Source organism: Manduca sexta, chromosome 5 (assembly GCF_014839805.1).
Source record: "Manduca sexta isolate Smith_Timp_Sample1 chromosome 5, JHU_Msex_v1.0, whole genome shotgun sequence".
NCBI classification, from domain to species: Eukaryota; Metazoa; Arthropoda; class Insecta; order Lepidoptera; family Sphingidae; genus Manduca; species Manduca sexta.
In genome coordinates this window covers 1,217,121-1,242,381 of record NC_051119.1, presented here as the reverse complement: position 1 = coordinate 1,242,381, position 25,261 = coordinate 1,217,121, and the positions used below count along the sequence as shown (strand labels likewise).

The 25,261-nt window shown below is 36.9% G+C and overlaps 1 protein-coding gene across 1 annotated transcript in view; it reads left to right on the top strand.

Moving 5' to 3' along the window:
* The window catches only part of LOC115446119 (homeobox protein orthopedia), a 48,363-nt gene that overhangs the window by 15,650 nt on the left and 7,452 nt on the right, over nt 1-25,261 (top strand). The window contains exons 4-5 of the mRNA XM_037445471.1: nt 1,714-1,831; nt 24,555-24,720. Coding sequence (XP_037301368.1) covers nt 1,714-1,831; nt 24,555-24,720 — 284 coding nt within the window. The remainder of the gene's footprint in view (nt 1-1,713; nt 1,832-24,554; nt 24,721-25,261) is intronic.

Genomic DNA, 25,261 nt, shown 5'->3' with positions numbered 1-25,261 from the left:
ATTCTTAGCAGTGGTAGAATTACTCTGTAGGCATATTAATCTACAGGATATATTTATTTTATAGTAGGGATTTCTCTAGTAGATCGCAATAGGAATAGTCTTACAAAATATGTACATTTAATATAAAATTTTGGGTTGGTAAGAGAGTTTGCACGGACCTCCAATGATTACATAGTTCGTACTAAAAACAAGTTTTGTGTAAGATATTAGTAAAAACCCGTGAGGAAGGGTCCATAGAACCAGATTCCTGCCGGCTTCCCCTACGTAGAATTTATGTAGAATCTAAATATCATTAGAACGATTTGTAGACCGCATTTATGCATATTAGTACCTATATATTGTGTCGGTACCCTTCGGAAAACTTCATCTTTCACCACTGGTACAACAGACTTTTCGATCAGCCTCCATTTGTAAGGTAGACAATATACGGCTTTGGAGCAACAGAGTTCTAAGAGGTTTTTCAATACATCAGATCGAACCTATTTGCCCCAAGGCGTCAAATTATCTCCGCTATGTTTTCGTGGCCAAGAGAATATGGACTGGAAATATATATGACGCTACATAATTTTGGTAATTATGATAATTAATTGTCATATCCTTTGAGGTAGTTGTTAGTTTTAGTAGACCCGACCTTGTGAGGTCAATCGGGTAATAAAACTATGGCGTTCGAGAAACTTCGAAACGAAGTTTTGAGACTTAGAAAGCCTTTTATTAGGTGGTAGGTCTTTTGTATATGTGAGCTTGGTGCGGTAAGTTCTATCGCAATGTTTAATGGTTTTGCCAAACAGTGGAAGAGGCAGGACAAAGAAGTGTTGGACAATTGTTTAGACGTCCCGTTAGTGTCGCGTCGCCGTCGCACCTTCCACTGTTTGTCGAAACCAATAACTATCGCCAAGGAATATGGTGTAAGAACTAGGACATTGTTTTGTATTTAAATCTTGGATGGTGCTGCAAGTGCTTGACAGCAGGCGAGCAACTGGCTCGTCTCGCCATTCATTGTATTTAAGGTTGAATCTCAAGACATAAAAGCTTACTTTTTTAATTATTTACAAATCGATTCCCACGCGGGCCAAATTGGAAGCAAAGCTAGTGTCCACTGATTGAATTACTCGCAATAGATAGCGCCTTCGCTGTGCTCACGTCCATGGGTGATTGTGACCACTTACCAAGAAGTGGTTCATCTTTCTTTAAATCCAAAAATAAAGGCCCTGAATGTCACCAGCTTCGTGTAGTGTAAGTATAAAGGAACTGTGGATTAGGAGAGTTCGATACCCAGATTTGGTAACATTTAGATTTTTTTACGCGGCTTGTTAGAGGATCTGGATAGGGATGCTAAAGCGTTTCTGGTGTGCTCTCAGCTTTGCAACAGCTCAGCCGATTTTATATCACACTAGCTGACCTGACAGACGTTATCCTGTCTTAATTATGTATGCACGCGCGCATTCTGTCGATCGCTGACAGTTGTTTCAAACCACTAACAGTTATGTAAAATTAATATTGTCGTTAAGTTTTCTTAAATTTTCTAATTTTCCGTGTAATTTTTTGATTTTTTTTTTCATTAGAACCTTTTCCTGACAATAACAAACAGAACAAAAAATAGTGAAATCGGTCCAGCCGTTCACGCGTGATGGCGTGACCAAGGGAAATAGGGATTCATTTTTATATATATAGATTTATAAAACAAAAAAATATTGAAATTTTGATGTTCGTCAGGTTCACGCCGGCGCAGCTCAACGAGCTGGAGAGATGCTTCAGCAAGACGCACTATCCTGACATCTTCATGCGCGAGGAGATCGCCATGAGGATCGGCCTCACAGAGAGTAGAGTGCAGGTGAGTCTCCAACAATACAATTTGAACCTTCTGGTATTGTGTAGTTAGTGCCATTGTGCCATGGACGTATAAGAAAGATTTCGTGTCGATCGAGTTAAAGTTAATAGATAGTTCTCTCTTGGCCCACTAATGATGCTACGATGTGGTGGATAAATTAATACTGCAAGCATTTTTTTGTCTGCGGACATTGATACGAATCACAAATAACGTTTCTCTATGGTTCAAGGTGCCACATGACGAGCTGAAATTATAATCTGCCTTCAGTTATTAATCACAAAAATATTAGCTATAAGGTCACCTTTGGGACTCCTTAGAGTTTGACAAAAGAATTGGCATAGCTTTAAGATAAATTATTAAAATTGATTACATTAATATTAAAATGAACAAAGGATTATATAGCAATTTATTTGTTTACTCAATTTTATTTTCAATGTTTCTGAGGTTATTCGATTTCAAACTGAGTGTTTTTTGTCTTATATATTTTTTTTATTGCTTTGAATGACGAGACATCCTTCCCATTCGCCTCGTAGAAACACCATCCAACACCTTGAATTAAAAAGTATTGTTTAGTATTCCACTGCGCCCGCCATCCTGAGACATGAGATGTTAAGTCTTATTATGTCCAGTAGTTACACTGGCTACAATGTCCTTCAAACTGGAACACCACAGTGACTACACACTGCTGCTTGGCGGCAGAAATAGACATTGCGGTGGTACCTATCCAAGCGGATTCACACAAGAGCGACCTATCAATATGAAAAGATGTGAATACACAATTAAAAACTTTAGAATCATTACATTATAAAAGAAAAGATTACTGCCGACGCGGACCGATATCTCGCAAACATAACAGGTTGTTACCAATCGGAATCGAATCCCAGACGATAACGAAACAATATGCCGATCAAACAGCAACATCCGCTTTATAAAAAAGGTGAAACGCGGTGGACGGCGGTGCGGTGCGGGGGGCGCGGAGGGACAGACACCCTCTTCGCACGTCCCATACAAATGTTGCACTCGCTCGATACATTTGACGGGACTGGTTACCTGAGTATTTGTAGACAGTTTTTGCCCGAGAGACCAGCGTTGGATTAGAAAATTGACACGCATTGAAGAGGAGAGTAGGTGATATAACTTATTATAACAGCTCGAGATAAGGGCAATATATCGAGTATACATTGCAACCCTTAACAATTGTTTACAAAGTTAAAAACACAGTTTTTGTTGCTCCATTAATTACCAATGTTAAATACGTTATTTATTTATTTCAATTAAAACGGATAAACCAATTACACTAATTAAGTTAATAACAACATATAACTACAATAAAATATGAAACAGATCAATAATGCACTTAATAAGTACATGAAATATGCGGTATCATGAGTTAATTTCACAATAACGCAAACATTCATACTGGATCACGTTCCAATCAACTGAAAAAACGTCAAAATCTGGTGCGCTGTTAAGGAGAGCATTAAGAGCGTTGAGAGTTCGCGGAATCGGTGACATTCTGTATCCCTGGGAGTATAACTTGGCTTGGGGTAAGGTAGTGTAAATAAGGAATGGACCTACATCACATACCCCCGATTGATTGACGGAGAGATTTTAATGATTTTTTATGTAATCCTCAAATTAGCGCAATGGGTCACCCTTTGAAGTTTGGTAACAATTGGATCACAAGGGCTCACCTTCCGATAGGCAACGGCTTGGCTGTGCTTCTAGCATTGCAAAGTCCGTAGGCAGTTGATGCTTACCATTAGGTGGACCGCTTGCTCGTTTGCCTACTAAGGCATTAAAAAAAAACTTTAATAAAACGTTAAACCGCCTACAAAAACCACTAAATCCATAAAAATATTTAACATAACTGGGTACCAATTTTGGAGTCGGTGTCTAATTAAAATTGCTGGCTAAACAAGAAATTACTGTGGTCTTACGGAAAATTATTTAAAAAAGGTATTTGTAAAAAAGTACACATCTAATTAATAACCTCCTTTTATAAGCTAACTAGCTGACCCGACAGACGTTGTCCCACCTTAATTATGAATTTGCAGCGCGCATTCTGTCAATCGCTGACAGTTATTTCAAACAATTGACAGTTATATAAAATTAATATTTTCGTTAAGTTTTCTTAAATTTTCTAATATTCCGCTCAATTCCCTTAATTTTTCTTTCATAAGAACCTTCTCCTGACAATAACAAACACAACTAAAAAAAAAATAGTGAAATCGGTCCAGCCGTTCACGCGTGATGGCGTGACCAAGGGAAATAGGGATTCATTTTTATATATATGGATAGTAAGGTAATTAAGAACATGTCTCGGCAAGAGAATCGAACCCACAAACTGACAGTTCAACCACGGCGATCAAAAAGTGGTCACTCACCATCGGACCCCTATAGAATTACCGGGTGGTCGAATACACTATTCAATACATCGCATTTTATGGCACCATTTTTATAGCCTTTGGCTACTGGTTTATAAACCTTTACACTCCAGTGTACAATCTTTTTATTCGCTGTTTATATTTGTTTATATTTTGTGACCCTTAAATACTGTCTATTATATATTAGTGTGTATTCACTGTTGTGTTCCGGTTTGAAGGGCATTGTAGCCAGTGTAACTACTGGACTAGACTTAACATCTCATGTCTCAGGATGGCGAGCGCAGTGGAATACCGAACAATACTTTGTAATTCAAGGTGTTGGTGTTTCTACTGTTTATGGACGGTCGTATCGCTTACCATCAGACGAACGGCAAGCTCGTCTCGTCAATCAAAGCAATAAAAAAATACTGGCAATCTTTCGTGGGCTATTTAATTACGAGTAAATAGTGATAGAAAAGAATTATCAAACAGGACGGCATAATTGTATCGACTGGCGAAGGATAGTCCTCTCTCGTTAGGTGACATGTTCTGGACCTCATTACGCTTCCCATCAAGTGCAGTAAGGTCACTTTGCAGTGCCCTTATAATAATAAAAGAACCTAGAAACCAAAAGCAGAACTTTCTATTCCACAAAATCTAGAACAGGGTGATAATTCAATATTGAATATACATGTTTATAGCCAATAATGTATGCAATACTAATCGATTTCTTGGCTCCTACTTTACACACGGCTGTTAAGTTTGACTAACTAATTAGCCAACACGCTTAGCATTATCGGCATATAAATATTTTAATTAGTCATTTGATTATTGTTATCACTTTCATTCTCGCTAAAGTGTAACATTACTTTTAGAAATAGATTCATTAGTGAGATTGATGTCGGGTGGAATTATGGTACAAACTTCGTCAAATTTATTCCGTGGGAATCTGAACCTTATGGTTTTAATTTTAAGTCCTTGGGTAGGCAAACAATAGTTACGTATGTTAAATTTAAATATAAAGAAAATTACGACAAACAGAAAACCTTTCCTCTTGAAGTCAATTTCAAATGATTCATTGAACATTTACACACCGCCAATAGAAATGACATTTAATTATCGATACAAACGTTCGACAAACGCACGAGCCTTGTGTCGCGGCGTTAACGAAATACAAATATTAGTGAGCACACGACACAAATTAGCCCTAATGTCTAATGTAAAGCGCAGTTAACTGCAGACTAAACGCTTGTACAAGCTCGCTGGCGGATTATACCGATAGCTTGTCGGGCGTTACTTGTGTGTGTAGTGTGAATTGAATACAAAATATTGTCATTTATGTTTGGTTAGTTAGAAATTGTTGAAATCATCTAGGTGCATGATATAGTCTTAATTAAAAGTTGAATTAAATCTCTGATATATGTTATTAATTATTTACCTTATTGACTTCTTAAATCTTGGAATATAAAGTGAATATTCTCTAGTGAAATTCAGGTGACCGTTATAGAACGTAAACTTTTTATTGGTTGATTTCATTTGAATTCGTGATGAAATGCTTAATATTATGGTTAAACCATATATAGAGATTAAAAAAACGTCTTTACAATTAACCCATGAATTGACCGGTTGTCAAAAATGACCAATGAAATAGACTCTATTTCGTGCCTATTTCGCCTTTCGCCCTCAAAAGGTTGCCTTCAGCGGCTTATCAGTTGACAGTCGAGTGTTGGGATTAGCCAATTAATAACTTGTCAGGCAATCGACTCAGTTATTATGTAATAATGTCTTTAGTTGGTTTACACGCTAATGATTTTAGAAGTATTTCACTACTAATATCGTAATCACCAACTCATATAATATTATACTACGTAAACAATTATTCTTTTATTCAATTTAACGATAAGACGATCAGTCGTTTGCAGTGCTACGGCGCGTAAATGAAAAACCTTGAATGAAAATTAAAAAGGCCTGTATTAAACTAGTTGTTGGATATTATTAGTACTAGGCTATCATACTAAAGGTAAGTTTATCTATGCGGTGAAAAATCAGTATGTTATTTTATAATCCATCTTCATCAGATTTATGGTACTAGGCTATCATAATAAGGTAGTACGTATGTGAAAAAAAAAACAATATTTTATTCCCATATTTCGTCACTACACGCTATTCATGGTACTAGGAGAACATAACAAACAAGTATAACTAAACAGTAGTCATTATAACCGCTTATACATAGTTGGCAGTACCAGGACATCATTACATAGAAGTATATCGAACAGTAGTCACTACCCGTCGGCCGTCGGTCTTGGTCCGAGTTTTGTACGTTTTGTGTCGGCCGGTGCCACTTCGCGCCACACCGCTACATTCTTCCGTGGCTTTATTATTTGTTGTGCGTAACGCATTGTGCCGGTTTTTATCCTCCCACGTGTAAAGGTTACGTCTGTTTGCACTCCGCTGGCAAACAAACTAGCTACGAATGGTTTTACTGAAATATATAGGTAGAAATAAATCTGTAAACCACAGACAAAAGAAAAGGAATGAGAATACTTTCACAAAACGAAACGGATGGATGATGCAACCAATAAAACGAAGGTATACGATCTTCATGATTACGAGCCGCATCATAGCTCTATCTCTTTCACACGTTTTGATCGTACTCACTTAAAACTAAATAACAACGCTCAGTCTATTGATCCACAATAATTAATAATTTTATCAAAGTACCAGGGCATCATAACCCTATGAATGTCATTCTGTGCGCATATAGCTGCCAGTCTTAGTTTTTCGGCAACGCAGTAGAGCAGACGCGAGCCGTTTTCATTTGCCAATTTACTTAATATTTCACAATTTTGTCCAGTGTTGCTACTGTTTATAGTTTTAGTGCCATTATGTGAGCCTAGTAACTCAATTCTTAATACTTTGTAAGGTCTATTGAGTAGTGAGACGCGGGCGGCAGAATTGCCAGTAGTTTAAATACAATGTTAAAATACAACATGGCCGCGTCCAAAGCGTATTTGCTAATAGACGCGATGTACAAACAACACCCGCTACATTGTATATACTGAAAAAGCAGAGTTGTTTGCGAACCCACAGCGCTCTACATCGCGTCCTTTAGTTGTGTTGTAAAAAGATTTAAAAAATAATCGCATATTTCACTTCTTTAGCGGAATACATCTTCAAAAGATTATGATCCCCTAGTAATGAGTTGTAAATACCATTGCCATATATTTGTAGTAGATTTAACTGAACATATTTATTTTAGAATCCTAGAATATTCTAGAATCTAAAATATATTTATAATAATAACACTGTCTTAAGTTGGTCTCTATTACCCTAAAGACGTGATATACTACTTTCAAATAAGCAAAGCAATAAGCAAATTTACTTATAATATGGCAGTATGGTCTGACCTTAGCCGGTTCCCTGTAGAATGAATAAAAAAAATATGATAAATGAATGCTCACATCTATACTTCTATCTATACTTCTATACTATTATATAAAGCTGAAGAGTTTGTTTGTTTGTTTGTTTGTTTGTTTGTTTGAACGCGCTAATCTCAGGAACTACCGGTCGGAACTGAAAAAATCTTTTTGTGTTGGATAGCCCTTTGTTCGTGGAGTGCTATAGGCTATATATCATCACGCTATACCCAATAGGAGCGGGGCAGTAATGGCTAATCTCAGGAACTACTGGTCCAAACTGAAAAATTCTTTTTGCGTTGGATAGCCCTTTGTTCGTGGAGTGCTATAGGCTATAAATCATCACGCTATACCCAATAGGAGCAGAGCAGTAATGGCTAATCTCAGGAACTACCGGTTCGAACTAAAAAAATCATTTTGTATTGGATAGCCCTTTGTTCGTGAAGTGCTATAGGCTATATATCATCACGCTATGACCAATAGGAGCAGAGCAGTAATGGCTAATCTCAGAAACTAGGAGTTTGAACTGAATAATTCTTTTTGTGTTGGATAGCCCTTTGTTCCTGAAATGCTATAGGCTATATATATCATCACGCTATGCCCAATAGGAGCGGAGCAGTAATCGCTAATCTCAGGAACTACCGGTTCGAACTGAAAAAATATTTTTTGTTTTGGATAGCCCTTTGTTCCTGGAGTGCTATAGGTTATATATCGTCACGGTATGACCAATAGGAGCGGAGCAGTAATGAAACATGATGCAAAAACGGGGACAATTTATTAGTTTTGAGAGCTTCTGTTGCGTGCGCTGCGTAAACGGTTAAAGTTATGCAACAATAATGTATGACGGGATTGTTCCTCTTAAAAAGTTCTACAAAAATATGTCATAAAACAAAAGTCCCCCGCTGCATCGGTCTGCCCGAACGTGTTAAACTCAAAAACTACCCAACGTATTAGGATAAAATTTGGTATGGAGACAGTTTGAGACCCTGGGAAGAACATAGGCTCCCGGGAAAATATATAGCGTGACTTTTATAACGGAAAACTTTAGCCCGAAAAACTTTATAACGCGGGCGGAGCCGCGGGCAAAAGCTAGTACTATTATATAAAGCTGAAGAGTTTGTTTGTTTGTTTGTTTGTTTGTTTGAACGCGCTAATCTCAGGAACTACCGGTCCAAACCGAAAAATTCTTTTTGCGTTGGATAGCCCTTTGTTCGTGGAGTGCTATAGGCTATATATCATCACGCTATACCCAATAGGAGCGGAGCAGTAATGGCTAATCTCAGGAAATACCGGTCCAAACTGAAAAATTATTTTTGCGTTGGATAGCCCTTTGTTCGTGGAGTGCTATAGGCTATATATCATTACGCTATACCCAATAGGAGCGGAGCAGTAATGGATAATCTCAGGAACTACCGGTCCAAACTGAAAAATTCTTTTTGCGTTGGATAGCCCTTTGTTCGTGGAGTGCTATAGGCTATATATCATCACGCTATATTCAATAAGAGCGGAGCAGTAATGGCTAATCTCAGGAACTACCGATTCGAACTGAAAAATTCTTTTTGGGTTGAATAGTCCTTTGTTTGTGGAGTGCTCAAAGTTATATATCATCACGCTATGACCAATAGGAGCGGAGCAGTAATGGCTAATCTCAGGAACTACCGGTTTCAACTGAAAAATTCGTTTTGTGTTGGATAGCCCTTTATTTGTGGACCGCTATAAGCTATATATCATCACGCTATGACCAATAGGAGCGGAGTAGTAATGGCTAATCTCAGGAACTACCGGTTTGAACTGAAAAAATCTTTTTGTGTAGGATAGCCCTTTGTTCCTGGAGTGCTATAGGCTATATATCATCACGCTATGACCAATAGGAGCGGAGCAGTAATGAAACATGTTGCAAAAACGGGGAAAATTATAAGTTTTGAGAGCTTCCGTTGCCTGCGCTGCGTAAACGGTTAAAGTTATGCAACAATGATGTATGACGGGATTGTTTCACTTTAAAAGTTCTAAAAAATATATTATAAAACAAAGTCCCCCGCTGCATCTGTCTGTCTGAACGTGTTAAACTCAAAAACTACCCAACGTATTAAGATGAAATTTGGTATGGAGACAGTTTGAGACCCTGGGAAGAACATAGGCTCCCGGGAAACTACTACTTTTATAACGGAAAACTTTAGCCTGAAAAACTTTATAACGCGGGCGGAGCCGCGGGCAAAAGCTAGTAATAATATAACTCTGCTTACATTTCTTTTTTAACTGTTCTATTTTTAAATTCAAAAGCAATGTCATTCGGATTTCTAAACGTCGAACCGTTTTTAATTTCCGAACGATGCTCTATAAACTCTAACTGCCAAATAAGAAACAATCGGAACGCAAGCGCGTATTTTAGCACCACCATAAAGTTGCGTCACCTTTGCCTTTCGCTGCAGGCCTGTGTGGTGCCCTTGTTCGGCCAGTGAGTAACACGTTAGATCATTAGGTGTGTTCTGAATTATTTTTTGGATGCATCATCACTGGGCAATAGATGACGATTAACTCGATTTCCAGCGATGAGGGAATTTTTAAATGCATTGAAGGAGTAGTAAAATATCCGCAATTCGAGTTTTTTAACAATAAAATAAATGCCTTTTTTTAACAATAAAAAAGTACTGCTCTAACTCGGAAAAAAAATAAAGATAAGTATATTTTAATATTATCAAATTAAACAATGCAAATGATAATAATAATAAAATTAGTTCAGCTTCTGTAAACAAAAAAATCTCGTTAAGTTCATTATGAAACCAACTTCATCAAAAATGTAAAACTGCATTGCCGACTCTATAAAAATAAAAATAAATAACTAATGGCGAAAGGTCCTGATTCCCCATTCTGTTTACCAAATCCTTTCATTATTAAAAAGATGTATGGCGCTAGTGGTGCGACACGCGAACATCGATAAAAATAAATCATGCCAACTCATTTGCCATTCCCGACGATTAGACAGTTGAGGCTCGTCTCTCGCCGTTACATGGGAAGTCTTTTTCCACCATTAATTATTCGCAATTCTTTTTTACTTTGATATCCCTATTTTAGTTTCGCGCCGATGAAAACAGATTTTTATATTGTTCCGCGTTTACAGTTGAATTTATATTTGGAACGCGAGTTAATTCAATTACGACGATGCTGGCTGGATATAAAATTCCTTTTTTAAATTATGAATTCATTATTACATTCGTATTAAGGGCGAATTCCATTTCATATTGAAGTATACAATTTATTAAAACCATAGACTAAAGAAATAACTACAGAATAAAATTGAAATGTAATTCTATTTCCATTGTTTAACAATTAAGAAATTGAATTTTGACCTTCCATTAGATAGGAGATCGTTTGTACAGTAGAGTCTGTCTGTGAAGATACTACGGCGTCAATTTTGCTTCTAATTAGCAATGTGCAAACGCAATTGTATTTCGGCTTGAATGACATTACAGGTTACAAAGTTATCTAATTTCCCAGGCTGGCAGCCGCATTTCAGTCCCAAAACAGGCTTTGCAATTCGAACTGGGTGTTGCAAAAATAGGCTATCATGTCGCTTTTAAAGATATAATTTTAGTCATGGTATTATATACTAACCCCCTTATTCATAGGCGTTGTTTATCTAAGGACGGAGCATTGCTGTGATAACAAGTCTGTTTCTCAGTGCTGACGGCATGGCAGCCTTCGCAGTGCGTAGACATAGCGCCGTTATGATTGGCTAACATTGAGATACAACTTTAATCTAGTTGGCTGTCAGAAAAGCTGAGAAACAGATTTGTTATCACAGATTTACTCTGTCCTTAGATAAAAAACCTCTATGAATAAGGGTGTAAATCTTTTTCTAATAAAGTAATATTTTTCTACTGTTTTTAGATATGTTGTATACAATAACCGTCTTATTTGTATAAACTATCGATAAAAAATAGTGACTAGTGTTGTGCCGGTATTATTGGGTAATTATGTGGCCCCCACCGCGGGCATATTATACGGCATTAGCATGCTCGCCGGGCCCTGTATTAAGATTTATTGTCGCAATAACTTAGGGCGAGACTGCGATGTCTTGTCTGCCCATCTTGTGCGAGGCGTGATGTTAGTTTCGCTTTACTGGTAGACTTATGATTTTCAGGTAGATTCTATTAGATTTTTTTTTATAATAGTAATCATACTTAAATATATAGTAGTTATAAAAATGTTGAAATATTATCCTTATTACTAATAAATAGAGTTGAAAAAGCATTTCTGATGGCTATATCGAGTAACAGGGCAGCATTAGGATTGTAAATATTAAATACTAATAAGTTATTAGATCGCAAGTTATTAGATTTTTTTCGCAGGAACACAAAGTTATTAAGTTGATATTGATATCAGATATGCGCGACTAAGGTCTCTTTCCACTGTGAAAAAACAAATTTGTAAGTCAACGCGATCAAAATTAGTGTTTATGTCGCATGTTTAACGATCTGATAAGAGAATCAAAATCTATAAGGTACTTCCCGTTGAGTTACAATCATAAAGTTTGGCAAGAAGCAATGTGTTACAGCACGATATGTAAAGCAAAGTTTTCAAAACGGTATATATGTAATTTAATGACAAAAATAAAATGCGTATTTAATATTACAAACTTATTATTAGCGGTTAGTTCTATAACCATTTCTAGGGATTGAACGGCAAAGCTAAGTTCATTGAATTTACATTTTATTTTTAAATTTAGGACACGAACATTCATTTACTAAATTAATTTACGAGCTATTTAGAGACCTTACCTCCAAGTCTGTACGGAACCCTCAATATGAGAGTCCAACTCGCACTATTTGTTTAACATTATCAATTCATCATTGACCAAGAAGCCAAGAAAAACTCACCCTCATTTTCCAAAAAAAATCCATTACGAAAGTCAATCAGCAGGAAAAATGATCTCATCGCAATGACCGGACAGTTTTGAACATGACTTATGCCCGTCTTACCTGACCATTACCAACCCACCTGGGAGCCGGTCACTCAGCCCCAACTTATTAACCCACCCCGCCAGTTTGGCCGGTGTCGGCAAATTAACTCAGCCCCAATACAATTTTATTGCAAACTGCCTCGAGTAATGCTAAATCACACGTAAATCCCCATAATGTGGGGTAAGGTCTTTTTGGGGGGATTTTTTTCACACCAAATGTGGCAACATTATCTTTTATAGGCAAAAGTGTTTATGGGACCAGGTTATGAATGTTTTATTTGTCAATTATTTTTATGACTTTAAAAAAATGAAATTGCTGTATTCAGATTATTGTTGGTGTAAATATTTGAGTTAGAGATTACTTCTTGGAGGCTAACTTGTATAACTGAAGTCTAGATAAATTTAAAACGTAACCTCAATGACTTTATTAATTTAAAAAAAATATATGTTATTTACATAAGGTAATATTAAAAACTAAAATCACATTCTGATGCGTATACTAATTAAATTAATTTACAGCACTTACAAATTACACGTAATGCGCATATTTTACGGTAAATAATAAAATAGAAAGCGAATTAAAATCAGTCTTCTATTTGCTAATTACGTTTCATTTATATTTAGCCATTTATGAGATTGGTCTAAACAACATTCCGCAAGTTCTTTATATATCAAATGAGTTCCATCAAAATGATTTCTATCGTTTCTCTAAGCAAACAGATTAGAATTCAAATACAATTATTACACTTAACAATTGTTGACAAAGGGTGTTACAATTATATAAAGCGGGGTCATTTTGACATTGCGTTAAAGAAACCACATACTGCTCTACTTGAAAATAACACTTTATAATTAGTTACTCGAACCGTAGATGTAAAATAAAAATAAGTGTAAGTTTCTAACAAAACATCAATATCACACTTTTAAAAATACACTCACGCACACGCCATATTCCCTACAAAATTACAAAATTTTCAAAACACGGAAACGTAAAGCAGAGATTTTTGTTGAAAATATTTATGATTTTTGGCACAAGTTTTTGTTAGTAGAGGTAAAGACGAGTATATGGTTTTATTTATTAACGCAACATCAATGATCTTGTACAGTAATTAACATTTGCACGCAAGTCTTGCTAGATCAATTTGAATCCTGTAGAAAATTCCTTCAGGCTTTTTACTATGACTTATATTATACTCGATGATAAATCAACAACAATAGATTGTCATCTCAACAGTTGCCTGAATACTCTAAAATCCAATTAGAATATCCAGGGCATCGAACCCAAGTCAATAAACAATCTGGCATATCACACCTGATTATCAAAATCTAATGGTGCAAAGCGAAACACCGGGCAATATTGTATAATCCCCGTTAATAATGTACATCTGCGGGCTAACACCCGCGCGGCGTGATGTTGCATTTAAAAGTCAATATACTGGGGATTACAATCGTGTGGGGCGACTTGATTACACTCCGACCCTAGTGTTGCTGTATCAACTATTTATCTATTCAAATTATGGTATTTGGAAACTAGCTTCTAATTTAGATTCTGGCGGTCTGGATGGCAATATATAGGTGCAAATACCGCCATAGTGGCCCACGTGTGTCGCGTTCCAATATCAGGTTGTGTATATCTGATGTGAGCAGTCTAGCGTTGTGTCGACTGATGGATAGTGATTTCTCGTCAATTACAATTGATACTCTATCTTAGAGGTTCCCAATCTCTTTTCTCATAGACCTCTTTCAAGCTTTTGTTGGGTACAGTGGACCCCTGCAGCTAAATTTCTACCATATCCCCAGAATATGCAAGCAACAGTCGCTGATCTTCCTTAAAAAATCTGCCTATATTGATAGGTGAAGTCAGCCCACATTTTAGTTCTTTACTATCAAAACCAGAAAAATTTTCGTGGACCCCGCTTACGAATTGTAAACCCTCATTTTTTGGTCACGCCGTAGAACCCCATCGATTCCCCCGTGGATCCCTGAATCCACCTGGACCGCTTTGGGAATCAATGCTCTGTCTAGATGCTACTTCTCTTACTACCAGTAGGAATGATACTTGTCCAATGTCCATGCTCGGCCTAAAAATAAATAATAATAATTCACCTTAGCAAGCTTTGAATGTATTGGCCCTTGTTCAGCTTATTTATCTAGTAATAAAAGATTATTTAAAATCTCTACGTTCATTCCAAACTTTGAAAAAACTGAATTTACTTTGCAATATCAGATTAAAAGATACCAATAGCACATCTCCGAACATACTTTTATCCTATTCAATTCTTCCCCCAAGCATTGTAATTTTTAGAAAAGAAAGCGCAGTGCATTACGCGAACACAGGTTTGCGTTTTGGCGCGGATGGTGGCGGCGTCCGGACAGTTACATGCAAACCAAATTAAACATCCCGCGGGACCCTCCGCGCGAGGGTAGATCTACCTACTGTATTGTTTTGTTGTGTAGCCCATTATCAACTATTTTCTTCGTGAAAATAACAGCAAAAAGCTATACGAATTTAAATAACACAAACGGCATAAGCAAAAGTCACAGGAACTTTGACAGCCAATGAATCTGGCAATATATATAGTAGAAAAAATCTGACGGTTTTTAACGTAGTTCCCAGTATTTAAGATTAAGGTTAAATATAGAGGTTTTTGTCTTTACTTTTAACAGACACCTTCCGAATTTCGAATTTATTTATATACTAGTTATTGCTCGCGGGTTCGCCGTCGTGAAGAAGTTTTCTGAGATAACTTTTCTTCCGACTTACTAGATATGTATCGTTATATTATGACCAAATTGCACAAAATCATTATAAATTGTATCCGATGTGTTATTCTGATGTATAAGCATTATTACTGTAAAGTTTCATCTAAATCCGTTCAGTAGTTTTTTCGTGAAAGAGGAACAAACATACATACATCCATTCTCATAAACTTTCGCATTTATAATATTAGTAGGATTAGTAAGAGAGACAGGTATTTTAATAATGAAATGCCAGACGGAAACAGATAATTATACAACAAACTCCGCAAACAGAAGTTCGCAAGTCGACTACGATTAATATAAATGAGCCTCTCGTAATGGAATGTTAAGACATTCGATCCCAGAGATGGAAATGTACAAGTAATGGAGTGAAATAACTTAGAGTTTTGGTTTTAAAGTGACCAGCTCTTTTGACAAGTCACTAATTTTACATCTATCTATACTTATAATAAATCTGTAGAGAGGTCAATTCTGTACATGAAATATATTTCCAAAATAATAACTATCATTACATTATAGAAGACGGCCGACGTAATTTAGTGGTAATGTAAGTTGATTTACGACTCTTAGTGAATGAATATAATGTGTGGAGAAGTGGGACAGTAGTTAGATAATTTATCAGGCTTGTATCATATATTGTTACACTGCTGAGAGTCTCCTCTACAACTGAGAGGCATTAGGCCTTAGTCCGCCACGCTGGCCTAGTGCAAGCAGACTTCACATAACCGTAAAATTATCACAAAGAACTTCTTAGGTTTCCTCGTTGCATTCCTTCACCGTTAGCTACAATACACAAAGAGCCTAGCGCGGGCAGACTTCACATATCCTTAAAATTTTGATAGATAACTTCTCAGATATGTAGGCTTCCTCGTTGTTTTCCTTCACCGATAAGCAATCGAAAATTCACAAAGAATTAACACATGATTTTAAGAAAAGTCAGAGCTGTGTGCTCTTGGGATTTGAACCTGCGGACATTCGTCTAGTCAGTCCGTTCTACAACCAACTAGGCTATTGCCGCTGCATCCCTTTCGTAATTTATGTAAAATCTAATTATCATTAGAATGATTTGCAGACCTCATTTATGCATATTAGTACCTATATGTTAAGTCAGGTTTCCTTTCGGAATATTTCACTCCTCGCCACTGAAATCTATGAAAAGAAATACCATAAGCGATCAGAAATACAATATATCGTTCGGGGATCGCTTTGTGTTGCCATATATTCGTACCGGAAGTTGGCGCGGCGCTGGTAATATTAAGCGCGGCGGGCCGGAAGTAACTTGGTAGGGGCGGGCGGGGCTTGTCGAGTAAGGAGTCCAATACACTTTGTCGATAAGAAATTGTTAATATTCGTCGTAAATTTTAATATGTATTTTAATTTATATACGTTTTGTTATTATGATATTTGGCGATGTATATTAGGGCTGGGTGGAGGTTTGGAGTTCAAATCTCAGCTTGGGCAACAGTTTCAGTGTAATTACAATATCTTGAAGAATGTTGAGGTTAGGCAGGCTAAAAGACGAAGTTGTGAAAACGAAGTCTAATCCATTCTGTAACGTATTTATTAAAGTGGGTTCGCCGATTCCACGTGAGAAGTGGATGAAGTATAAGAGAAGAAAGCTATGACCATTTTTGTCACTTGACTCGGGATTTTTTTTACATTACACCATCTTGGATATAAAGTAACCTACATGTTAATACAGGATAAGGTTTATTTATTAACCAATGTCTAATATAGGCCGATCTCGACCGAGGCTCGCCATCCTGAGACATGAGATGTTTAGTCTTATTATGTCCAGTAGTTTACACTAGCTATAATGTTCTTCAAACTGAAACACAACAGTGACTACAGACTGCAGCTTGGCGGCAGAAATAGACATTGCGGTGGAACCTACCCAGGCGGCCTCTCACATGTGAGAGACCTACCACCAGTGAAGTTATTTTTATTGCTGGCGCATAGAAACAGGCGAGATACTTACTTTATTGGAATTTAAAATCAATTCAAATATTTTTGCGTATACTACTCTAAGGATATTCAAAGACTTTGGTATTTATAATTTTAATAGGATTAAGGCATCCGTTGTGTCATAATTAAAATTCCCGGTTACCAACTAAATTAAGTTGACCTCGTTAATGTATAGCATTGCAAACTACAGAGAGACCTCTACGCAGGAATGTTTTACTTTTTTAGAAAATGTAGATTAAGAACATTCATTAAAATAAATTTAATCATCCGTTTTTGTAGATTAACATGGATACAGAATATTAAAAGGCTAATTATTTACCATTTATTACCGAATTTATATTTTTAAATCAATGTCGATAACCATATCATATGTAAAATTGCAAAGAATTTTAAGTAATATATATGTAATATCAACCAACGAAAAGTTTTACGACAATTGCAATTATATCGACAAGTCGATATAATTCATCCATCATTCATAATTCATTCATTCATCCAAGGATGAAGATACATTTCTAACCTTAATTTGAAGTCAGCCATGTGCATCCAACCTGACTTATTGCGATTTTGGACAATAAATTCGGGTACAAATATTGTAATAATAAATAATATCGATATGATAGCTATGGTAACCGCACATCCCTAGCCCGGTGTGTACGCGTGCGCGGTGTGTATCGAGCGGGGGGCGCTCTATGTATCGCCTATATACCGAACCTATGTGTTTAGATTCAGAACACAGCAAGCGATGAATGTGTTTCGTGTTATGGGCGCCTAGTACTTTGAATTGGTTTATCGTAAAGATACCCCAGTCGAACCGTTTCTACACGCGGTAGAAACGGTTCGACTGGGGTAGTACCACTTAGGTAAAGTACATAGGTGTCACGTATGCTAAACTCTGCTGGTGGTAGGATATATTTTATATCCGCACGGATAGCTACTACCGTACACAAGGTATTAAAACCCGCCATAGTGGCAGACGTAAGTGTTGAATTCCGGGATCAGCCTGTGTATATCAGGTGCCAACAGGCCGGCATAATTATATCGACTGTCGAGTGGTAATCATCTTTCGCCAGTCGACATTCTATTGAACTCCACTCCACTTACCATCAGGTGTAGTGGTCACTTTGTCGTGTTTGTATATAAAAAAGCCTGGGTAGATACCATCGCATTCTCTACATCTGAAAAATGTGCAAGCATTTTCATGCAGAAAATGTTTGCAAGTATACACAATTAACATACAAAGCAGTCTGGTATGTTTATTGACACAAAATGGAATATTAAAATTAAACTAATTTTCGGATTCTATCGCGGTTAGTATTTTATTTTTCTGCCGATGTCTTGAAGACTTTGCAGCCTTCATGGTCACGGGTCTGAGGTGTTGTTCATCCGTAAAGTCAAAGTTACAATATCTACCTACATTTTACCATTATACAATTTTTTAAAGTTTTAGCTGTTGTTAAAATCTGAAAAATAGTTTAATTATAATTTATAATTCGCGGAAACATAAGAAATTATTACAAAATGAATTACTTTATTTATCAAGTAGGAGAACATAGTTGCACTTTGATACGTCAAACCAATTCAGCAGAATAATTATCATTCGTCTCGGCTCTTTCTACTTCCAATAGGCTCTCGCCATTTCAACAAATCGTTTAGTACATATAAACAGTTTTGTTCTACAATATGAAACATTCAGTGTATACACTCGACGAACGTTGTTTATTGCGCGAACATGCTCGGAATAAATGAGTTCAGGAAATGTAACATAAATGCGCTTCTTTCAAAAGGAAAAGAGGTTATGTTACTACATATGAAAAATTTAAAACTTTGTGAAGATGTTTACATTAGGAATTAACGTAAAAATAGCTTATGATGAAATTCAGCTCATTTGTAATTAGAGTGTGTCGAATATTATAGGTTATTTATACTAAAAAAGTATTTATTTAACTAAACCTTATTCCGGAAACGATTTATTGCGCGGGTGGTGTTTAGAAGTAGAAACACTAATATAAAGTCGAATGTTTTTTTTTGAATATTTCGATCTTTGTATGTTTGAATGTTTGTTAGAATTAAACGCAGCAATCGCTGAACGGATTTAGATGAAATTCGGCACTCGGATAAACCATGGCCTAGATTAATATATAGGCTACTTTTATTCCGGTAATTGGTCCCGTGGGAAGTATTTGAATTATTTAATTAGATGGCGCTGACATTGTACCGTTAACTTAGTCAATAACTACAGTAACTTACGGAGTTTTGAAACAGAAAAGATTTTACACGCGAACGAAGCCACGAGCAATGTTTAGTTATCAATTTACCAACGATATAGTTATTGGACCCAGTCACTTTAAATAGTTACCTACTTATAAACGTAACTTTACTAGATTTATATTCGTCATATTATAGAGTCAACCTTATCGGCTCCTTGGCCTAATGTCAGCGTATGAACTGTGGGTAGGAACGGTCTAGTTTCGTTTCCTTGTTCTAACACTAATATATGTAAATTCGTCTCTTTTCTTTTTTTTATACGTGTGCAAAGTGACCCCACTGGCCCTGATGGTATGTAGAGTGGGGTCTAATAGTGTCGACAGTCGAAACAATTATGCCGGCCTGTTGGAACCGTTTATATACAGACTCATCCCGGAACGCGACACTTACGTGAGCCACTATGGAGGGTTTTAACTCCTTGTATACAGTGGTCGCTATCCGGGCGGATATTAAATATATCATACCACAATATTCCTAGGGCCATTAGGACGGATTCATGCTAAGCAAGCCGTCTATCTAGAATTAAGCCAACTCGATTGGAAACATTCATGTGGAACACTATATTAAACTAGTCACGTGGCTCTGGGGTTGAGAGGGGGGTAAGTAGGAAAGGAGGGGGCTGCATGGATAGTGGCGAGGTGGTAACAGCACCATAGCTACCGTGAGCTATGTGTTTGTGCTGTGTGTTAACGCCCACGCTAGTGACGCAGTGGGAATGACAAGCGGCAGCGGGCTGACATTATAAATATATTTTTCATTGCTTTGAATGACGAGACAAGCTTGACGTTCGCCTAATGGTGATACGACCTCCTGTAAATAGTAGAAACATCATCTTCATCATCATCCTTGAATTGCAAAGTATTATTTGGTATTCACTGCGCTCGCCATTCTGAGACGTGAGATGTTAAGTCTTATGTCCTGTAGTTACACTGGCTACAATGTTCTTCAAACCGTAACACAACAGTGACTACACTGCTGCTTGGCTGCAGAAATTGACATTGCGGTGGTATCTAACTAGGCAGATTTTCACAGGAGAGACCTACCACCAGTAAATAAATAATATAATAACTTTTATTGAGCACCATTAAAAACAGTATAATATTGTATAACTTTTATTGAGCACTATTAATTATAATATAATGTTGTGGTACGATCTCCTGTATTAGTTTCCTATACCTGGCTGTCAGGAGAAAGTTCCTTCCGTATACCTAGATATTAATATTGAAACAATAGAAAGCGGCGAGCGGTTAGTTAATTATATTTAACAATATTTGAAATCTATATAGGGCGCTGTGTGTATATATATGTATGTATTGTGCTTGTATCTACATAATACCAGTCTCATACATTTTGTTTCAAAAGTTTTTCAGTTTTTTAGTAATCTAGATCCTTTAACATTCAATTACGTATTTTAATTGTTATTTAATTATGGTGCGCTATTTTAAATTTAGAATATAAATGGTAATAAATTTTGTTGCGTTTAGGAATGTATTTAGATACAGTAGACATGCCAATACCCGCTACCGCTCCCTTTTCCGCTATCTGTTCATGATGGAACCGCGCCCTCACTGCACGCGAGACGCGAGGCCCGCTACCCGCGCACGAACATCAAACAACGCGCGCTAACCGAACCCTCACGCGCGAGTGTGGACACAGTATACCCACCGTAACATACACATAGTATATATGTAGGAAAATAGACTGCAAATCATGTAACAGGGACAGAGGTTTACCATTGATCTTGAAAAACATGACCGCCATCTTGTAAAAAAAAAACAACAATCAACCATAAATACGCAACAGAATTTTTAAGAATAAAATTTGAAAATGGAATTCCTTTGAACACTTTTTGATTTTATCTTTTGAAATATGGGCCTTTCTTTTTAAAATATTATGTTTTTCCATTCTGTAAAAAAATCAGCCAGTCTTTAGCCAGCTACCTATTAAGGTTAAATACTTATAATCATAAAGGCTTATTAAAAAAATACGGTACCCTTAAAAGAAAACCACGAGATGACGCTCTAAATTAAGCATTTCTGGGTCATACGCCGTCCTTGATATATTATTAGTGAACGAGAAATATTTCAGCAAAACAAGTTGGCCAATCATACACAAGTTTAGTAAAACTGTGTTAATTGATGCTACGTAAGTTGGGTATAGGCAGTGAAATAAATTGATAGCGTTCCTTTGGTAACCGACTTCAAAAAAGGAGGAGGTTATCAATCCGACATGTATTTTTTTATGTTTGTTACCTCAGAATTACGTCATTTATAGACCGATTTAGAAAATTCTTTTTTTGAATAAACATTGTAAAATACATACTTTTTTCCTTTTCTGGACTAGGCAAAGGTGTACCATTTCGCCATCTATGGGATTTATTAATAGATCCAACTTAGTATCGCTCTCAAGTGCCATATAAACCGTTGTCAAGTTACAGTCAACATCTTAACATCATCGGTATTTAATAAATGGATAACAACATCTCGTGATCTTAAGCGTATGACGAAGTTTGACAGCTGACTTATGTTTATAAAACTGCGTTGACAACAGGCGCTTAAATAACAGCTCAAGTTTTGTTAAATAGTTTAATTAAATGCCTACCAGTGGCGATTGGTGATTTTTTTCAAAAGGTAACCCGATGCAAGAAAAAGTGTCTTAGTTAACAAATCGCGGTCAATTTTACGGAAAACAAAAACTAAGACCAACGTGAGTAAGCCTAAAAGGGCAGCCGGTGGGAATCGAGTTGTATGGACGCTTCGCCACTGATGCCTACTTAAGATACTATTCAAAGATGAGATCTTTTAATTCCGTTCTTAGTTCCTGTGTAATAAGGTGCTCGCTATATATTGACCACAATTCCATTCAGGTCTGTTATTGAACCTGAGACCTTAGTACAGCAGTCGTACATCACCGAGGTATACGTGCCTAAACCATTATGTGTTAGCAATAAACGACTGGCGACCGCCGACACCGCTCCGCTGCAGTTGACAGTTGCTAAATGAATATACCTCTCTCTGTCTAACTCGGTCTGTCTCTCTCGCACACTACGGAAAATTCTTATTGCGGAGTTCTTTGAGTTTTTAGTTAGGAAAAGTACAAATTGTACCCCAGTTGTGTAATGGTTAGGCACTTTGTAAACTATGAGGTATTCGGTTCGATTTTTGACACATAATCTAGGTGTTTATTTCGAAACGGTGTTACATAAATACCATTTTGGATGGTTTTCTGCGTTACAACTGAATTATTTCATAATTTATTTATACCAAAGAATTGCAAAGGCTCAACTAATAGTAACTACCTAAGTGAGATGAAAAAAATCATAGTATCAGCACTATATTATATACTTGCCCACTGCTGAGCACGGGCCTCCTCTACTACTGAGAGGGATTAGGCCTTAGTCCACCACGCTGGCCTAGTGCGGATTGGTAGACTTCACACTCCCTCGAAATTCTTTTTTCAGAGAATTTCTCCGGTTTCCTCGCGATTTTTTCCTTCACCGTTTAAACAAGTGATAATTCACAAAGAATACACACATAATTTTTTTAGAAAAGTCAGAGGTGTGTGCTCTTTGGATTTGAACCTGTGGACATTCGTCTCAGCAGTCCGTTCCACACCCAACTAAGCTATCACAGCTTTATATAGCATACGGCCTAATTTGTTATAAAAACTCTTTTCGAACCAAAATCCTTAAATATTCCCTAAACGCGACCGCGTAAACATACATAAATCATCGACCGTGAACCCTTCCCGGTTCCCGGTCCGGTACCGGTATCAATAACCGGGAGACGTGACAAATGACGTGCGATTTGCGACCGATCCCGGCCCGCGGGACGGAGATTATCACGCCGTGATGGATTGTGTTGGCGGATAAGACTGCGATATTGAAACGGAATGGTTGCGGATTTGGGGGTTAGGTGGTTCATGATAGGGTGCCAACCGTACTATATTTTGGGTGTCCGTAATATACTATTGAAGAAATATATAGTACGAAAAATACTTTACTCGTATTTGGCAACCGTATTATAACAGTATTGTACAATATTTTGAGTGTTGTACCGTATTTTATACAGTATTGTACCTACTATTGAAGAAGCTTACGAACTTTAATAGAAATAAATGAGAATCAAATGTAATATATTAGTCTATTTTTTTTGTTTTTCCATAAATACTATAATTTTATGAAGTATGCTACATTTTTTAGAGCTTATTATGAAAAATATTGTATTTCCTTGAAGAAGTGTTGGCAACCCTTTATGTTATGTTAATTAAGGTATGGGGCGTTTCTGATTACAAAACGGTGAAAAGAATTGTAACATTTGTTGTAGGTAAATAAATAAATAAACCTTTATTTTTATCACTTACATGCATTTCTTAGAACATGTATTTCCCTGAATATCATTTTTTTACAAGTCGTCCCGTGTGGCTGGTAAATTTAATTGGAAATATACGGTTGTGGAAATATTAGCCTAAACAGAACAGGGTTGCTATCTTGGCACGCCAAAATGACGTCAGTAACAAAAATATCTGATGGTATGATGCATTTTTCGATAGATTTTAGAATTATTATAATCAACTACGATATAATAGGAATTGTCTTATGATGCCGAAATAACATTTCAAGTTTTTTTTTAAACGTGCACGGCAAGGTCACTCCACTGCTTCTGATGGTAAGTCTGAGTCCAATAGAATGTTAACTGACGAGAGATGATTGCCCTCAGCAGTCAACACAATTATGCCGGCCTGTTGGAACCGAATATACACAGACTGATTCCGGAACGCAACATTTACGTGGGCCACTATAGCGGGTTTTAACACCTTGTGTACGGTGGTCGCGATCCGAGCCTGGGAGATATCATACAGTAAATACAAAAAGTATTCGTTCCCTTATTTACTTAAATACAATAAGTGGTCGCCATTCGAGCCTGGGATACAGTAAATACAAAAAGTATTCGTACCCTTATTTACTTAAATACAATAATTGTTTGCAGGTGTGGTTCCAGAACCGTCGAGCCAAATGGAAGAAGCGCAAGAAGAGCACCAACGTGTTCAGGTCCCCTGGAGCGCTGCTGCCCTCGCACGGACTGCCACCCTTCGGCGCAGGCGACGTGTGCGCACCCGGCGTGTTCGCGGACCGACCCTGGTCTATGCCAGCTGGTATGTTAATCACTACATAGTATAAAACAAAGTCGCTTTCTCTGTCCCTATGTGTGCTTAAATCTTTAAAACTACGCAACGGATTTTGATGTGGTTTTTTTAATAGATAGAGTGATTCAAGAGGAAGGTTTATATGTATAATAATAACATCCATTAAATAGTGGAGAAATACTGTTATTTTGTTATGTTATACCCGTGCGGGCCGCTATGTTTTTATATACAACGTTCACAGTTTTTCTGTAGTGTATTTAGTATCAGCATTGCACCCGTGCGAAGCCGGGGCGGGTCGCTAGTATATTGATAAACTAGCTTATGCATTACTAGCTTTTGCTCGCTTCGCCCGCGTGAAGGAGTTTTCTGGGATACATTTTTGTCCCGACTTACTTGTTATGTATCGTTATATTATGACCAAATTACACAAAATCATTATTAATTGTCGCCTATGTGTTATTCTGATGTATAACCAATATTACTGTAAAGTTTCATCTAAATTCGTTCAGTAGTTTTTTCGTGAAAGAGGAACAAACATACATCCATCCAT